Below are 16672 nucleotides of genomic sequence, written 5' to 3' on the forward strand. Positions count from 1 at the left end.
CCCGGGTTGGACAAAGAAGTGGCTGAGAGGACAGGCCTTCCCAGCAGAGCAAGTTTTCCACCGTTTCCTGGGTCTGGTTCTGCTTCTCCCTCTAATATCAAGCATGTGTGTAGATGGATGGAGAAGTGGGGCAGGAGGGGGCGGGATGTTAGGCTTTATAAATCCTGAAGGCAAAAAATGGATTGAATCATTTCTAATGTTTACAGTAGTATTTTAACAAGGGAAAAGCATATGAGAGAACATACAAACACCACCTATTTGTCACCACAGGAAAATGAGCTCATTTTCAGCAGGCTGGTTGCCTTCTCCTACAGAGCGGCATGAACACTGGATCCCATTTCCTTAGGCTCTGATGTTAACACCTTAACAGCTGTCTGCTAGCCATTACTTCTCAGTATCATTTTGTCATTTAGACCAAAGAGTAATGAAAATTTTTTTTTTAGAAATGTGGTGCCAGCAGTTAATGTGCCCGGCTGCTAACCCAGTTTGGCAGCTTAAGTCCTTCCGGAGGCACCTTGGACCAAAGGCCTGGTGATCTGCTTCCAAAAACTCAATGATGAAAACCCCAGGGAGCACAGTTCTACCCTGACACACATGGGAGCACCATGAGTCGAAGCCTGCTCAGCAGCAACAGGTACGTACTGCTAAGAGGCCCTGGTTATAAGAGAAGGCAGGCAATTTAACTGGAAATGACAAATCTGCAAAAATTGGAGGTAGGTGGCTAACAGGTGACAAAGGGAAAGTGGTACCTCAAATGCTGGGGCTTGGCAAGAGGGCAACAAGTCAGATTTCAAACTGAAATAGAGCAGAACAAAAACTAATGGGAAGGGCCAGAAAACCACAGCCAGTGGACACTCCAGAAAGGAGGGCAAACATTTGGCATCCCCACGAGGAAAACATGAATATTCTAGGACTCCCAAAGAGGCATTTGCTGTGTGCTTTTTAAATTGATTTTATTTCAGGGGAAAGGTCATCCATCAAGTCTGTTTGAACACACAGGACTCAAGACACTAGCTCTTTAAACATCCAAAACGTATTGAGTTTATTTTTGTTTGTTTGTTTGTTTTTTCTTGTAATACTTAGCTTTACTGCTCTAAAGCAGGACTGTGTGTACGTGATCCATTCTCCTCTCAGCCCCAGGGGAGAAACGGAGCGCTTGAGAGAGGAGCAGTTTGAGCTTGACGCTCTGTATGTTCGTCAGAGGAGGCAAGCTTGGCAATGCCAGTCCAGGAAGGAGGGAAGGAGGGAGGGGTTAAAGCTGTCTCAGTATAATAAAGCTTATTAAAAACCAGCTGCCATTGAGTCGATCTGTGCCCAGAGTAGAACTGTGCTCCACAGGGTTTTCAATGATTGATTCTTTGGAAACAGATCACCAGGCCATTCTTCCAAGGTACCTCATGGTGGACTCAAACCTCCAACCTTTCGGTTAGAAGCCAAGCACATGAATCATTTGCACCATCCAGGGACTTCAATAAGCTTATTAGCTCACAAGAAATAAGATCAATGCTGTACAAAGAGACGGAAACTTGGAACTTTCTTGCGGACCAAGTTGGGGGTATATGAAAGGAGAGGGTGGTTATGAAGGATAAAGCTCACAGACCAAGACATGTTTGATTTTAGGGAAGTGTTCATGGGACCACGGCTGCGTGGCGCTGCCCCCGCCTCCATGCACCCCTCCCTGACATGAGGTCAACGTCAAGCCTGAGACCTACTCCTGTCCCACTCTGGGCAGCTATAGTCACCAGGCAGAGAAGAAACGCCTCTGACCTTTACAGATATGAGAGACTCAATTCTGCCAAGAATGAATTTGGAATGTGGTCGCTTTTGTGAAGGAGGGCTGGCACATTCTGGCACATGGACAAGATGGACACATTCACAGCACACACGCTCCAGAAGCCTTCTTTATCCACAGGTCATCCCAAAGGCCGAGGCTGGAAGGCCTCATTCATGAGACCTAGGCTGGGAGTGCCACTCAATCACTCATGATACGAGGGAGAGGAGCAGCTATACAAGGGTCATAAGGACTAAGGGGAGCCCTGGTCATGCAGTGGTTAAGAGCTTGGCTGCTAACCAAAAGATCAGCAGTTTGAATCCACCAGCCGCTCCTTGCAAACCCTATGGGACAGTTCTACTGTCACATAGGGTCACAATGAGTCAGAATCGACACGACAGCAACAGCTTTGGTTTGGTATGATTTAAGGCCCAAGGCCTTCCCTAAACAGGCATGGTTTTAACCGGTTATCTAGACCCTGGCTTAGAGAATCAACTAAACATTTCCAGAGGTCAACATGTATGTTTAGCCTCTCGGGAAGGCAGATGAAAAGGATCCAGAAGGGCAAGAGATGGAGCTCTTAGCACGGCTCATTCTATGCGTATGGGTGAGTTCAGCAGTGTCTTCTCTGTGGACTTCACTTGTCTCAGGAGAGGTTGACACAGTCTGTTCCCCACCCAGGGATATGTGGAGATACAAGCAAAAGACCCAAAAACAAGGGGCCTTCTCATGGTTTACATACTGGTGGGTCCTGTCTGCTACCTTGGAACACTTGTGCCTGTCAGGCTGTGCCTGTACTGAGTTACACCCAGAACTGAACCAGGAACGTACCTCAAGTGTGGCCATTAAACTATTAGCAAAAAGAGGACAAGGAGCTAAAGTGTGGTCCTTCACGTGCTGAGCAGAGGCCAGACTATATCTGCTTCTGAGAAGTGGGTTCAAATGCAGGGAAAACTGAGTAAGTGTACATTCAAATCTCTTGAAAATCAGTTATTTCTATTAGACGTTAAATATTTATATAAACCATAGAAGTATCTAGCAATATTCTTATTTTCATCAAAATTAACTTAGCTCAAACGTAAGATTTACATGGACAATTGAAGAAAATATATGCAGCAGGCTGGTGTCTGATTTGATCTGGGCTCTTTAACCCTATCAACAAAACAAAAAGTAATTATCGTCATTGAGTCAGTTCCAACTCCTGGTGATCCCATATGTGTCAAAGTAGAACTGTGCTCCATAGAGTTTTCAATGGCTGATTTTTCAGAAGTAGATCACCAGGCCTTTGTTCTGAGGTGCCTCTGGGTGGGCTTGAACTTCCAACCTTTCAGTTAGCAGCCAAGCTTGTTGGCCACTTACACCACACGGAGGCTCTTAAGCCTATCACTGCATTACTACTATGCTAGCCTTGTACGTCAGCCGACAGCCCTGTGGAGTGGGACAGTTCACGCAGAGCTGAACAGAGGAAGCAGTGTGGGGGGACCCTGTGGACACGAGGGGTTTCCCAGGAAAAGATCAGGGAGAAAAAAACCAAAGATATCCCTGGAATCGATTTTCCTGTTGAGCAGACGGTTTCTATCCAAAATAACTTTGCTCTGACTTTCCAGAAGTTGGTGACACTAATGGGGCTGAAGCCTACAAAACTTACAACCCCAAAGCCAACCCCGTGCCTCCCCCACCCTTCCACACCGAATCACCTGCTTTAGGCAGGAGTTTGCACAACATCCACGCGGTCACTGAAGTCAGCTCACTGGGCTTGGCTATCACAGTGTTCCCAGCAGCAATCGCCGGCGCTATCTTCCAGGTCAGCAAATAGAGTGGTAAATTCCAAGGACTGATCAGGCCAGCTGAAAACCAGGAGAGAAGCACAGCCAAATGAGATTATTAAGGCAGCCTGGCCAAATGGGATCACTAAAGCAGAATTGCCACATGAAACTCCTGCTTACTCTTCTAAAACACAGAGCTTTGCTGCTGGTGGCTAACTTCAGGGAAATAATTCTAAAATACATTGCAAGCACCTGTACCTTTTAAAGTAGCATATGATCAACACAATTTATTCTTTTCTGAATGGCTTCCAAATATAATTACGAACAGCAGCAATACAAATTCTGTGGCTGAAAGAACCCAAAATGCAATACTTTTGGGGATTTACAGACTAATCTTTATAGTTCTTTCTTTCTTTTTTTTAATTTTTTTTATTTTTCCCTCCTGTTACCCAACTGTCCAGCTGCTACTTCTTCTCACAAGTTTCCCCACCTCTGTTCTTAATCTGTTGTGGATCAGGGGCAGATTACCCAATAAGTAAGGTAAGCAGAGACTTACTGTGCTTATTTCTAGTCTATACTGAACAATTTCGCATGTTTTTTCATCACATCTGGTTAAAAAAAAAAAAGTGAAATTGTTCACTACAGATTAGGAAGTAAGCACAAACAAGCCCGTGCTTACCTTGCCCATTGGGTAATCCATCCCTGTCAGGACTGTAAATTTGAAAAGAGGCTTTGATTCTGTAGGAAGGTGCTGTGAGGTTGGGAGAGAGACAGATGCCAGTCATACCTAGAAGCAGAATCTTTCATGTGGTGAAAAACTGAAATTGTTCATCACAGATGATCTGGTAAGCAAGATAAGCACCGTGCTTACCTTGCCTACTGGACAATCTGCCCTGAGAATTGAGACACAAATCTCAAGCGTTTTAGATTTGTAAAATAAATAAGAGCAAATAGGTTCTGAGTGTTCCTTTTGAGAGCCCAGTGAAATCCATTTTGGCTAGCCAAAGGGTTTTTGTTATGTGCGTGTGTGTGTTTTAAACAATTTTCTCTAGATTCTCATCTGTATCCTGACCAGGTAGGTTTGCTGGGCAAACAACATGGCCAACGTCTAGAGTGTGTCTCCATGCAATATTCTGAAACTTCCTAGGCTCGATGACGTAAAACATGCAAAAATAAAATCTACCTTATGAATAAGGAAATGAATTCACCTCATTTTATACTCTTCCTTCAAGCCTGTGCTACGAAAGTAAGCAAATATGTTATATCATTAAATTTTCCATTGAAAAAACCTGTTCTTTAGGGGCTAACAGAATCTGTTTTCAGCATAACCCATTACAACACTTCTTGGGAGGAGGCTTCACTTTCCATAATGCCTTACGAATATGACTTCGAAAGGGTTCAAAGGATCAAAGCAGTAAAATGTCCCGTTTTCTTTCTTTTTAACTTGTATTTTCTTATCCTAGCATAAAATGTAACTAGTAAAACATGGATCGTTGGGATTTTTTTCTCAGAGAAAATGTGACATCTACTGGATGGTTTTAGTCATTGTCAATATATCATGTCCCCAAAAGGACAAAAGGCAAATAAATAAATGAGGAGGTAGATACTCGCGTTGTTGTTGTCGTGTGCTGAGAAGTCATTCCAACTCATAGTGACCCTACAGGACAGAGCAGAATTGCCCCCTAAGGTTTCCTAGGCTGTAATCTTTACAGGAGCAAATCACCAGGTGTTTTCTCCTACTGTGTGGCTGGCGGGTTCCAACAGCTAGCAGCTGAGTGCTTAACCATTACACCACCAAGACTCCTTAGATAATTCATAGTGAAAGCTTATTTACCACATGCCTGGCACTGTTCTAAGTGCTACGCTTACTAATGTTTTTAGTTCATACAAAAATATATATAATAAAATTAAACTATCATTCTGGCTTTTCAAATAAGAATACTGAAGCACAACTTCGAGTAACATGCCTCCACACATTTCCAGAATCCTTGAGCTCATTCCTTCCTGAAGCAGGCAGTCATGAAAGTGTTATTAACAATCCCATAATAGTTGTTTTTCCAGAAAAGTGCTCTTGCTACATTTTGTTACAACTTTTATAGCACTTCACTGTGATTGGTCAAATCCCCAGGTTTTTTCTTGTCTTCTCCTAGCTGGAGGCGCAGGCTGGCTGACTCCCAATCTACCCACTCTATGACCTTCCTGGGGTGGCGGTCCTGAGCTGTCACTATTTTTTCAGGGCTCCGTGCAGTATTTTTAGAGCACTGCGCAAAAACGCATTGGCTAAAATTAAGCGGACTGCAAACACATCACAAGACTGAAGATCCTCCCCTCGCTGTTCATACCTATGTGTGTCACTCCCTATAAAAGGAGCAAATCTGGCCTGGTTCAGGGAGCTGGCAGCCTTAGGTCACCAAACCCTGCCTGGCTCCTAGTTTGCAAACAGTGAATAAGCCTTTCTGTTCTTCCAACCTTGCCTGTGGTTGACTTCAATTCGCTAGTCTGCTTGACAAGAGCCTATAGCTGACGGCTTCACTACCTGTCTAGAAATTTTTTATTATTATTATTATTACAGAGAGCACAAAAATCCTTGTATGTGACTTTACTCTCACCGTCATTCTTTTTTCCTATGATTTTCCAAGAACAATATTCCAGGAATAAGTAGGGAATTTGTTACAAAGAAAATAAACTAGAAATAGATTTGGGGGGCCAATTAATTTTTAGTAAAAGTAGAAAAGTTTGTTCTTTCCTTTTCCTTAATCTGTTCCTTTAGATCAATTCAACAGGAATTTGCTGAGCCTCTCTGTGTGTAATTGCAATCCAGGCTTTCCGTGAACAGCACCTACCAATCCCCACGGGGGTCCGCACCGTATAGTGCAGACAGCCCACGTGGTCCATCTGCGTGCACTCTGACGTGTGGTGAAGGATGGAGGAAGCAAAGAACCGGAAGTTCTGTACAGACCGGGGAATGTCCATGGTCCTCGCTAGTGTTACGGTTTTCCCTGGAAGAAGTAAACAATACAAAGCACCAGGGGTGTATTCCACCACAGAGTTAGTGAGACACTATGTCCATCACATTTACCACACATATATCCCAACTCACACTCAGATATCCTTGGTTCCTTCCAGCTTGTGGCAGGCACTCCTTGACTATGGAAAACTTGGTCATGGTTTGATAAAACTCTGAAATAATTAGGTCTAAGGCTATAAAATAAAGTATGGGGTTAAAGATAAGTCAAATAATCTTTGCATTGTGAACTGAAAAGAATCCCTGGTTACAATCATGAATATACCAGATGCTGCCGCTTTCTCCACGCAAGCGCTTTCAATTCAAAATCCCTAGGCTTTCTAAGTGCTACAAAGGGATTGAAACAAGGGTGTTAAGGCAGCTGTATTTGTACCTCACAAAGACACACTTTTATAAATATGTGATGTTTATTAAAGGTCATCCAAACACATTGAGGAGCCATTCAGATGGGCATATGGCAGAGACTGATGGGGGCTCCCTAGCACGGGATGCCGTGGGTCTCACCACGTGGGCCACGCCAGGCCCCATGCATTCCCTAGCTCCTGGTTTGAATAGAGAGAGAAACACCAGCTGACCTGGACTGTTACTGAGTTATCTTTAATGATGCAGGTGGACTTTGCAGTGTCAGGAGCACCAGTAAAGGAAACATTTTCTTTGAAAGGCCTTAGAGTAAGACAATTTCCTAACTTTAGATTGGTTTATAGCAAGCGTGATTTTTTAAAGATTTTGGATCACCGTGAGTCAGAATAGACGCGACGGCAGCGGGTTTTTGGCTTTTTCTAACTAACAGATAGATTACAAAGATTTACAGACGTTGACTCTATTACTCCGACCTCTGGGAAGGAGTTTTAAAAATTGGGAGTGGGATAGTAACCGACATCAAGTATTTCTCTAAATAACTTGACTGCCTAACTGGTCTTCAAGTTAACATTGCTTTGACATTCTCTACAGAGCATTATAGAACCTGTGGAAGAGGGCATTATCAGCTCCAGTTCTACACCTCTCCCCATGCCTATGTTCTTTGTCATGCATCTTTTCAGTTCCTCCCACCAATGGGACAAAGTATATTTCCCTGCCCCTCTACTTTGGGTTCAGCCATGTGACTGGCCTTGGCCATTGGAATGAGTCTGGAGTGTGCCAGTTCCAAGCCTAGGCCTTAAGAGGCCTCGTGTGTTTTTGCTTTCCACCTGTACCATTGCGGTGAGAGGAATATGCCCGGGCTAGTCTGCAGGCCCAGGAGGAAGATGAGAGATGTGTGGAGCAGAGTCCACTTGAGCTTCCTCACCAAGCCCATCCTCCAGCGACTCCAGATGTAAGAGTAATAAACAGTGATTTTTGTTCTCAGCCACTGAGTTTGGGGAAGATTTGTTAGAAAGCAGCAGTTAACTCCTACCAAAAAAAAAAAAAACCCCAAACCCATTGCCATCGAGTCGATTCCGACTCATAGCGACCCTATAGCACAGAGTAGAACTGCCCCATAGAGTTACCAAGGAGCAGCTGGTGGATTCGAGCTGTCAACCTTTTGGTTAGCGGCTGAGCTCTTAACCACTGCGCCACCAGAGCTCCGTTAACTCCTACAGAACCCACCAAAACCAAACTCTGAGACTATGAAGGTACAAAATCCATGACTCTGGCTCTTGCTCAGAAACTAAGTACTATGTTGTTGTTGGCAGTGAAGTGTACCATCGAGTTGACTCATAGTGACCCTATAGGACAGAGTAGAACTGCCACCTTGGGTTTCCTAGACTGTAATCTCTACGGCTGCAGCAGCGTATCGACAGGGAACTGCCAGAAATTCAGGCTGGTTTCAGAAGAGGATGTGGAGCCAGGGATATCATTGCTGATGTCAGATGGATCCTGGCTGAAAGCAGAGAATACCAGAAAGATGTTTATTTGTGTTTTATTGACTATGCAAAGGCATTCGACTGTGTGGATCATAACAAACTACGGATAACACTGCGAAGAATGGGAATTCCAGAACACTTAATTGTGCTCATGAGGAACCTTTACATAGATCAAGAGGCAGTTGTTCATACAGAACAAGGGGATATTGATTGGTTTAAAGTCAGGAAAGGTGTGTGTCAGGGTTGTATTCTTTCACCATACCTATTCAATCTGTATGCTGAGCAAATAATCTGAGAAGTTGGACTATATGAAGAAGAACGGGGCAGCAGGATTGGAGGAAGACTCATTAACAACCTGTGTTATGCAGATGACACAACCTTGCTTGCTGAAAGTGAAGAGGACTTGAAACACTAATGAAGATCAAAGACCACGGCCTTCAGTATGGATTGCACCTCAATATAAAGAAAACAAAAAATCCTCACAACTGGACCAGTGAGCAACATCATGATAAATGGAGAAAAGATGGAAGTTGTCAAGGATTTCATTTTACTTGGATCCACAGTCAACACCCATGGAAGCAGCAGTCAGGAAATCAAAAGATGCATTGCATTGGGTAAATCTGCTGCAAAGGACCTCTTGAAAGTGTTGAAAAGCAAAGATGTCACCTTGAAGACTAAGGTGCGCCTGACCCAAGACGTGGTATTTTCAATCGCATCATATGCATGTGAGAGCTGGACAATGAATAAGGAAGATCAAAGAAAAATTGATGCCTTTGAATTGTGGCGTTGGCGAAGAATATTGAATATACCATGGACTGCCAAAAGAATGAACAAGTCTGTCTTAGAAGAAGTACAACCAGAATGCTCCTTAGAAGCAAGGATGGCGAGACTGCCTCTTACATACTTTGGACATGTTATCAGGAGGGATCAGTCCCTGGAGAAGGACATCATGCTTGGCAAAGTACAGGGTCAGTGGAAAAGAAGAAGACCGTCAACGAAGTGGATTGACACAGTGGCTGCAACAATGAGCTGAAGCATAACAACAATTGTAAGGATGGCGCAGGACTGGGCAGTGTTCAGTTCTGTTGTGCATAGGGTCGCTATGAGTCAGAACTGACTCGATGGCACCTGACAACAACAACAACAACGTCTACGGGAGCAGATCACCAGGTCTTTTTTCCTGTGGAACGACCACGGGGTTTGAACCGGCGACCATTTTGTTAGCAGCCGAGTGCTTAACCATTGTGCCACCAGGGCTCCTTGTATTCTGTCATTGTTCTTGTTAGGTGCTGTTGAATGAATCCTGACTCATAGCGACCCTATGCACAACAGAACAAAACACTGCCTGGTCCTTTGCCATCCTTACAATCATTGTTATGCTTGAGCCCATTGTTGAAGCCACTGTGTCAATCCCTCTCGCTGAGGGTCTTCCTTTTTTCTGCTGACCCTGACTTTATCAAGCATGATGTCCTTCTCCAGGGACTGATCCTTCCTGACAACATGTCCAAAGTATGTAAGCTGCAGTCTCGCCATTGTATTACTACTTCTTACAGGTAATCTAGTAGCTAAGAAATCAGAAATATGAAGTTGTTCACTTAAGGTCACACAGCTTGTTAGTAGAAGAACCAGGACTAGAACCAGACCACCTAATGTCTATTCTAGTGCCATTTCCACTTCGCAATTTCTCCTATGATTCACATCCATAATTATACTTGGGCCCATACTTGAGATTCTTACAGGATGGCTTCTTAGGAGACTACTGATGTTCCTTGTAAAAGCGTTGCATTTAAATGCAGCAAGTCACTTGGTAAGTTTCCTGGTGCCCACAGGCCTTGGGAGCTTTCCTATCCCAACACCTGGACTCCAGCGTGCTTAGAGAGCCTGCATCTGAGATAGGACTCTGCATGGTTGGGCCTGAAGGAGCAGCACATTGACACAGACATAGCAGTGGGATGATCCCAATTGGCTGTATACCCCAGAAGCGCTCTGAGCCTCTGTTTCCTCATCTGGAAACCAAGGGAGGAGGGCTATATGGTCCCTTTTCATCCCTAATGTCTGCTAATCCTATCTTCTCACCACCCTTATTATAGCAGTAGCCACACCCAATCCCTGACATCAAAATGGTGTCCATTAACATATTTGGGATTGAGATCATCTCTCAACTATCTACCTTGGAATTCTGAAGTATCCTCCTTGTGCCAAAAGCTTAAAATAGACTGCCTGTGTATATAATCCAAGTAAATATTGAAGAAAATATTCAAGTTCTCAAGGATTTCATTTTACTTGGCTCCACAATCAATGCCCATGAAAGCAGCAGTCAAGAATTTAAACAATGTATTGCATGGAGCAAATCTGCTGAAAAGGACTTCTTTAAAGTATTAAAAAGCAAAGATGTGACCTTGAAGACCAGGGCATGGTGTTTTCAATTGTCTCATATTCATGCAAAAGCTGAACAATGAATATGGGAGACCAAAGAAGAACTGACACTTTTGAATTATGGTGTTGGTGAAGAATATTGAATAAACAATGTACTGCCAGAAGAACAAACAAATCTGTCTTGGAAGAAGTACAGCCAGAGTGTTCCTTAGAAGCAAGGATGACGAGACTTTGTCTCACATACTTTGGACATGTTATCAGGACCAGTCTCTAGAGGAGAACAATGTGCTTGGTAAAGTAGAGGGTCAGTGAAAAAGAGGAAGGCCTGCAATGAGATGAATTGACACAGTGGCTGAATTGATGGACTCAAGCATAGCAATGACTGTGAGGATGGTGCAGGACCGGGCAGAGTTTGGTTCTGTTGTACATAGGGTCACTATGAACTGACTTGATGGCACCTAACAACAATAACAATGTGTATAACACAAAAGCCGCAGGCAGGGCAGTTGGGCTGCGAGGCAGAATCCCTCCCTCCTACATGCCACAGCCCTGGTCTTCTGGGGGCCAGGTAGCGAAATCTCCTGATAAGCCATGCCTCAGTGAGATATACAGGACTCCGTGGACTCCAAGTAGGAACCAGAAAGAATGGCTCTCTGCTGGCAGGAGCTCAGCTTCCCTGCAGGATGGTGATCAGTGCTTAGTGGAGCAGGAAAGGCCCCTTAACCTTCTACAAATCCTACCATGCAGGAGCTGCCTTCTCTACCTGTTTGTGATGAGGCAGGACTTACCCTCCAGGGGCTGATGCGATACCTTGGGGTGGCAGAAAAGGAGGGTGGGGAAGAAAGCCTTAGTCTCGAGAGGGGCACCAATGAAGGGGCCTCTGAAACAGTCCAGAGGCAGGAAATATGAACCTGAGTCCCATCCTTTAAGGTTCAGAAGCGAGAGATTGTCTGGCAAACTAATGGAATGAGGGCATTAATCACCAATATCTGAGTAATGTATTCTGCTTTTCATAAAACAGAAAGCGACACCTGAACTCAAACCATCTCTGCCAGAGAGAGAATGGAAGATAGGAAAGTCCCGGCCCAGACACCTTACAGATGGACGAGTGGCGCTCACCTTGGTCTTTGGACTCTGCCTGGGCGAACTCCTCCAGGGACTGTTCCAGCAAATCCGCCAGCCGGGTCAGGACCTGTGAGCGCTCCTGGGGGCTCCGGGCTGACCAACCTGGAAAGGCTTCTCTGGCAGCCTCCACCGCGGCTTCGATCTTTGAGGAACAAACAGAAGAGAGTTCAGAATCCACAGGTCCATACGTGCCTAATTTTTTTCTGCGTTATTTCAAATACTCGACACTCTTCTGTGCTGAGTTACCCACAAAGCAGAACACACAGGTATTTAAATCACCGGCAAAGCAGAGGCACCACAAAAACAAAGAAAAATGTCCTGTTTCAACTGTGTTCAGAATGTGGCAAGCAAATCATCAGAAAGAAGCAATTTTCATTTTAACAGATGTATATTTTCAATCATTTAAAAATATCTCACTGGCTTCTGAATATCGTATGGGAAAGGGAGCTTAATCTAGGTGTGCAGAAATCTCTAAACCTCTTAACACACCTCTGACATACCTGGGAAAGTCTAAAATTTTGTGTGAAATCACATCCTTGGACTGTCATTCCCACTTGGAATGACTAACTTTATTAGTCATTTAATGACTAATTTTTATAAAAAGAGATATGCTAAACTTCACATAAATTATTTCACTTAAACCCTTTTAAAATTCCGTAGCATTAGTATTGATTCGCCCATTTTACAGATGAGAAAATTGAGGCACAGAAAGCTCAAGTAACTTGCCAGAGATCACATAGCTAGTAACTGGTAGAATCAGGATTTGAACCAGGATCTCTGTGGCTCCCAAGACCACAAGCTGGCCTGCTATGGCATAACTGGAGCCTCTGCCACTGCCCTGCCCTTGCCTGGCTCTGCCCAATGGATGCAGTCTCTGTTGGAGAGGAGGGTGCTGTGCTTGGACAGATTACTGTGGACCCGGTTTTAGAGTTAAATCCAAAAAAGCAGACAATATACGGGAAGGTATGAGCAGGACCAGCTCATGGCAAAATGTGATCTCGGCAAAATAATTTTCAGGTCCCCTTCTGTCTTTCTTCTCTCTCAGGCAATTTCTAAGCAATGCTTTTTCCAGAGATAGCAAATCCGTAGCCTCCCACATGCATGACCAACATTAATTATCACTTAGAGCTCTCTTCCATCACTGGGCCCAGGCTCAGGATCCTTTTCACTGCCTTCAGGCAGCCTTGGACATCTTTCTTATACCACATGATCTGACAATAATTCGGCCTCCTGAGCCTAGGCTACCCCTCTCATGCACACCTGATCTACACCCCATCTTTGTTTTCCTCATGTCACAAAGTCACTTTCAGCTGAGCTGAAGTGAAATATGAAATGATGTTCATCTCAGTTAGAAATTTCTGGAAAGATGGTGGCTTCACCTCAAAAAATGAATCTCTAATGTGCACTTGCAGGCAGGATAAGGAAGGAAATGTAGGTTGCCTTAGTCATCTAGTGCTGCTATAACAGAAATACCATAAGTGGATGACTTTAATAAACATTAAGTTTATTTTCTCACAGTCTAGTAGGCTACAAGTCCAAATTCAGGGTGTCAGCTCCAGAGGAAGGCTTTCTCTCTCTGCCAGCTCTGGAGCAAGGTCCTTGTCATCAATCTTTGTGTGGTCGAGGAGCTTCTCAGCACAAGGACCCCGGGTCCAAAGCAAACGCTCTGCTCCTGGCACTGCTTTCTTGGTGGTATGAGATCCCCCTGTCCCTCTGCTAGCTTCTCTCTTTTACATTTCCAAAGAGATTGGCTTAAGACACTGTCTAATCTTGTAGATCTCATCAATATAACTGCCACTAATCCATCGCTTTACATCATAGCGTTAGGATTTACAACACGTAGGAAAATCACATCAGATGACAAAATGGTAGACAAGCATACAATACTGGGAATCATGATATAGCCAAGTTGACATTTTGGGGGGACACAATGCAATCCGTGACATGGGCCTCTGTAAGCCCCACCATAAACTGCAGCCACGGGAAGTCTGCTGCTGGACAACAAGAGGAAGGCAGCAGTCAATGTGAAAAATCGAATCTTTTTGCTCCGCAGAAAACACAAGTCAGCTCCTATTTTCTGTTGTACTTGTTAGGTGCTGTCGAGTTGGTTCTCACTCATAGCGACCCTATGCATAACAGAACGAAATGCTGTCCAGTCCTGCGCCATGCTCGCAATTGTTGCTATGCTTGTGGCCATTGTTGTAGCCACTTTGTCAGTCTACCTCGTTGAGGGTCTTCCTCTTCTTTGCTGACCCTCTACCAAGAATGCTGTCCTTCTCCAGGGACTGATCCCTCCTGACAACATGTCTGAAGTACGTGAGAGACAGAGTCTTGCCATCCTTGCTTCTAAGGAGTGTTCTGGTTGTACTTCTTCCAAGACAGATTTGTTCGTTCTTTTGGCAGTCCATGGTGTGTATTCAATATTATTTGCCAACACCACAGTTCAAAGCTGTCAATTCTTCAGTCTTTCTTATTCATTATCCAGCTTTCCCATGGCGATTGAAAACTCCATGGCTTGGGTCAGGCGCACCTTAATCCTCAAGGTGACATCTTTGCTCTTCAACACTTTAAAGAGGTCTTTTACAGCAGATTTCCCCAATGCAAGTCATCTTTTGATTTCTTGACTGCTGCTTCCATGGGTATTGATTGTGGATCCGAGTAAAATGACATCCTTGACAACTTCAATCTTTTCTCCATTTGTCATGATGCTGCTTGTTGGTCCAGTTGTGAGGATTTTTGTTTTCTTTATGTTGAGGTATAATCTATACTGAAGGCTGTGGTCTTTGATCTTCATCAGTAAGTGCTTCAAGTCCTCTTCACTTTCAGCAAGCAAGGTTGTGTTATCTGCATAATGCAGATTGTTAATAAGTATTACTCCAATCCCGATGCCCCGTTCTTCTTCGTATAGTCCAGCTTCTCAGATTATTTGCTCAGTTTACAGATTGAGTAGGTATGGTGAAAGGATACAACCCTGACACACAACTTTTCTGACTTTAAACACTTGTTCTGTTCAAATGACTGCCTCTTGATCTATGTACAAATTCCTCATGAGCATAATTAAGTGTTCTGGAATTCTCAACCTCCACAATGTTATCCATAATTTGTTATGACCCACACAGTTGAATGCCTTAGCATAGTCAATACAACACAAGTAAACCTCTTTCCTATTTTCTAAACTGTCTTATGTTGCATGTCTTAGGTCTACCATCTAAACACCCCGCATCATATCCCCACTCTCCCACTTGAGTTCCCTTGCCCTCTTCCCCTTCTGGGGAACCAATTGCCTTTGGAAGGTCTCCTGCTGTGAGGGATTTTCTCAAGCAAAGCCTGTCAAAACCGGGCCCAATAAATAGCTTGCTTTACAATACTGCCATCTCGTGGTCATATATTTTTCCTTGTTCAACCCTGAAATCTCTTGAACTCAGTCTGCTGGATCCTCACAACAGTATTATGAAGTGGGTATTATTATTATTTCCATTTTATAGATGAGAAGGTTGAAGCATGAAGAGGTTCAGCTCTAAGCCAAGGCCATAGCCACTAAGTGATGGCGCTGCTCTTTGGCGCTGAACAGTCTGACTCCCATCTCTGCTTTTGACAGTGATGGTATCATGCAAATGCAACAACAAATGCTCTGTGTGTGTGTGTGTGTGTGTGTGTGTGTGTGTCACCGTTGATCTAAGTATCAGAGAGACGTGTATTTGCACACTCTTCTCTATAAAATAAGGGCGATAACTGCGTCTAATTCACAGGTTGTTAGACCCACCACTTGGGACAATCCATGTTAAAGGACTTGGTAAAACACAAAGCAAAAGCTGAATGAATGAGAACCACTCTTAACAGCATTGGTAGCATTTCCTGTGAGTGACTTTTTGGTAAATGAGACTTGTAGTTTGTGTAATGGCTGTATTTTTTCAAATTTGGGACTTATGGGGCTCAGAAAGGATATTTGAAAGTTGGATTGCTGGGAAATCCAGAGTATCTATTACTCTCTTAGCAGGTGCATCCATACTTAATTCTGTTTTCTGAAAAGGCAAAGCCATTAGCTGCTGAAAACATTTCAGCTGAATTTGGTATATTTGCAACTTTTAACTTCACTTTGGAGAACGTTTAGAGAGAAGGAGGATTGGAAAACATGAAGCTGAATTTCTCACATTCATCTCGGGTCACTTGAAGCAAAGTAGAATTGCTGGTTATAGTTCAACCCATAAGTTAGGTAATATTTGCCCCCCGCCCAAAAAAAAATCAATCCATAAGTTTAAAGGTTTTCTAAAGCAAGGCAGATTTAAAATTTCATTAACCATACAGAAATAATGGTTTAGTTGTTTAAAAAAAAAAAAACAACTTTGCCTATAATATACATTTATATATGAAGGCTACAATTTTACTTTAAATAATTTAGTTATTTGCACCTTACAAAGAATATAATCCATTAGACATGAGATGACTATGCATCCATCAGCCACATGTGTCACAACAGATATGTTAACATTCTCAATGCAGTAATTGATTAGTATATCCAACATATCTCAAATATTTTACAAAATTTTCCAAACAAAATTCTAAATCACTATTTTAAAAAGTATGTGCCAGGTAGCATTTTGAGTAAGAAAAGGGATGCTGTTAAATTCAACTCCAAAAATATGTGAGAATTTAACTTTGAGTTTCATTGTTCAAATGATTGATTTCACTTTACTGTCCTTGCCTGGCTGTATTGGCTATTTTGAAGACACAAGAAATTGTTCAGAAAGCAATCTAAAATGAATCC

At 43.3% G+C, this 16672-nt stretch overlaps 1 protein-coding gene across 1 annotated transcript in view; it reads right to left on the reverse strand.

Moving 5' to 3' along the window:
- Positions 1–16672, reverse strand: part of ALDH8A1 (aldehyde dehydrogenase 8 family member A1) — a 46647-nt gene that overhangs the window by 20225 nt on the left and 9750 nt on the right. Inside the window, exons 2-4 of the mRNA XM_003404056.4 lie at positions 11902–12049; positions 6381–6536; positions 3469–3618 (exon numbers count right to left, since the gene is read on the reverse strand). Coding sequence (XP_003404104.1) covers positions 3469–3618; positions 6381–6536; positions 11902–12049 — 454 coding nt within the window. The remainder of the gene's footprint in view (positions 1–3468; positions 3619–6380; positions 6537–11901; positions 12050–16672) is intronic.

Source organism: Loxodonta africana, chromosome 1 (assembly GCF_030014295.1).
Source record: "Loxodonta africana isolate mLoxAfr1 chromosome 1, mLoxAfr1.hap2, whole genome shotgun sequence".
NCBI lineage: Eukaryota > Metazoa > Chordata > Mammalia > Proboscidea > Elephantidae > Loxodonta > Loxodonta africana.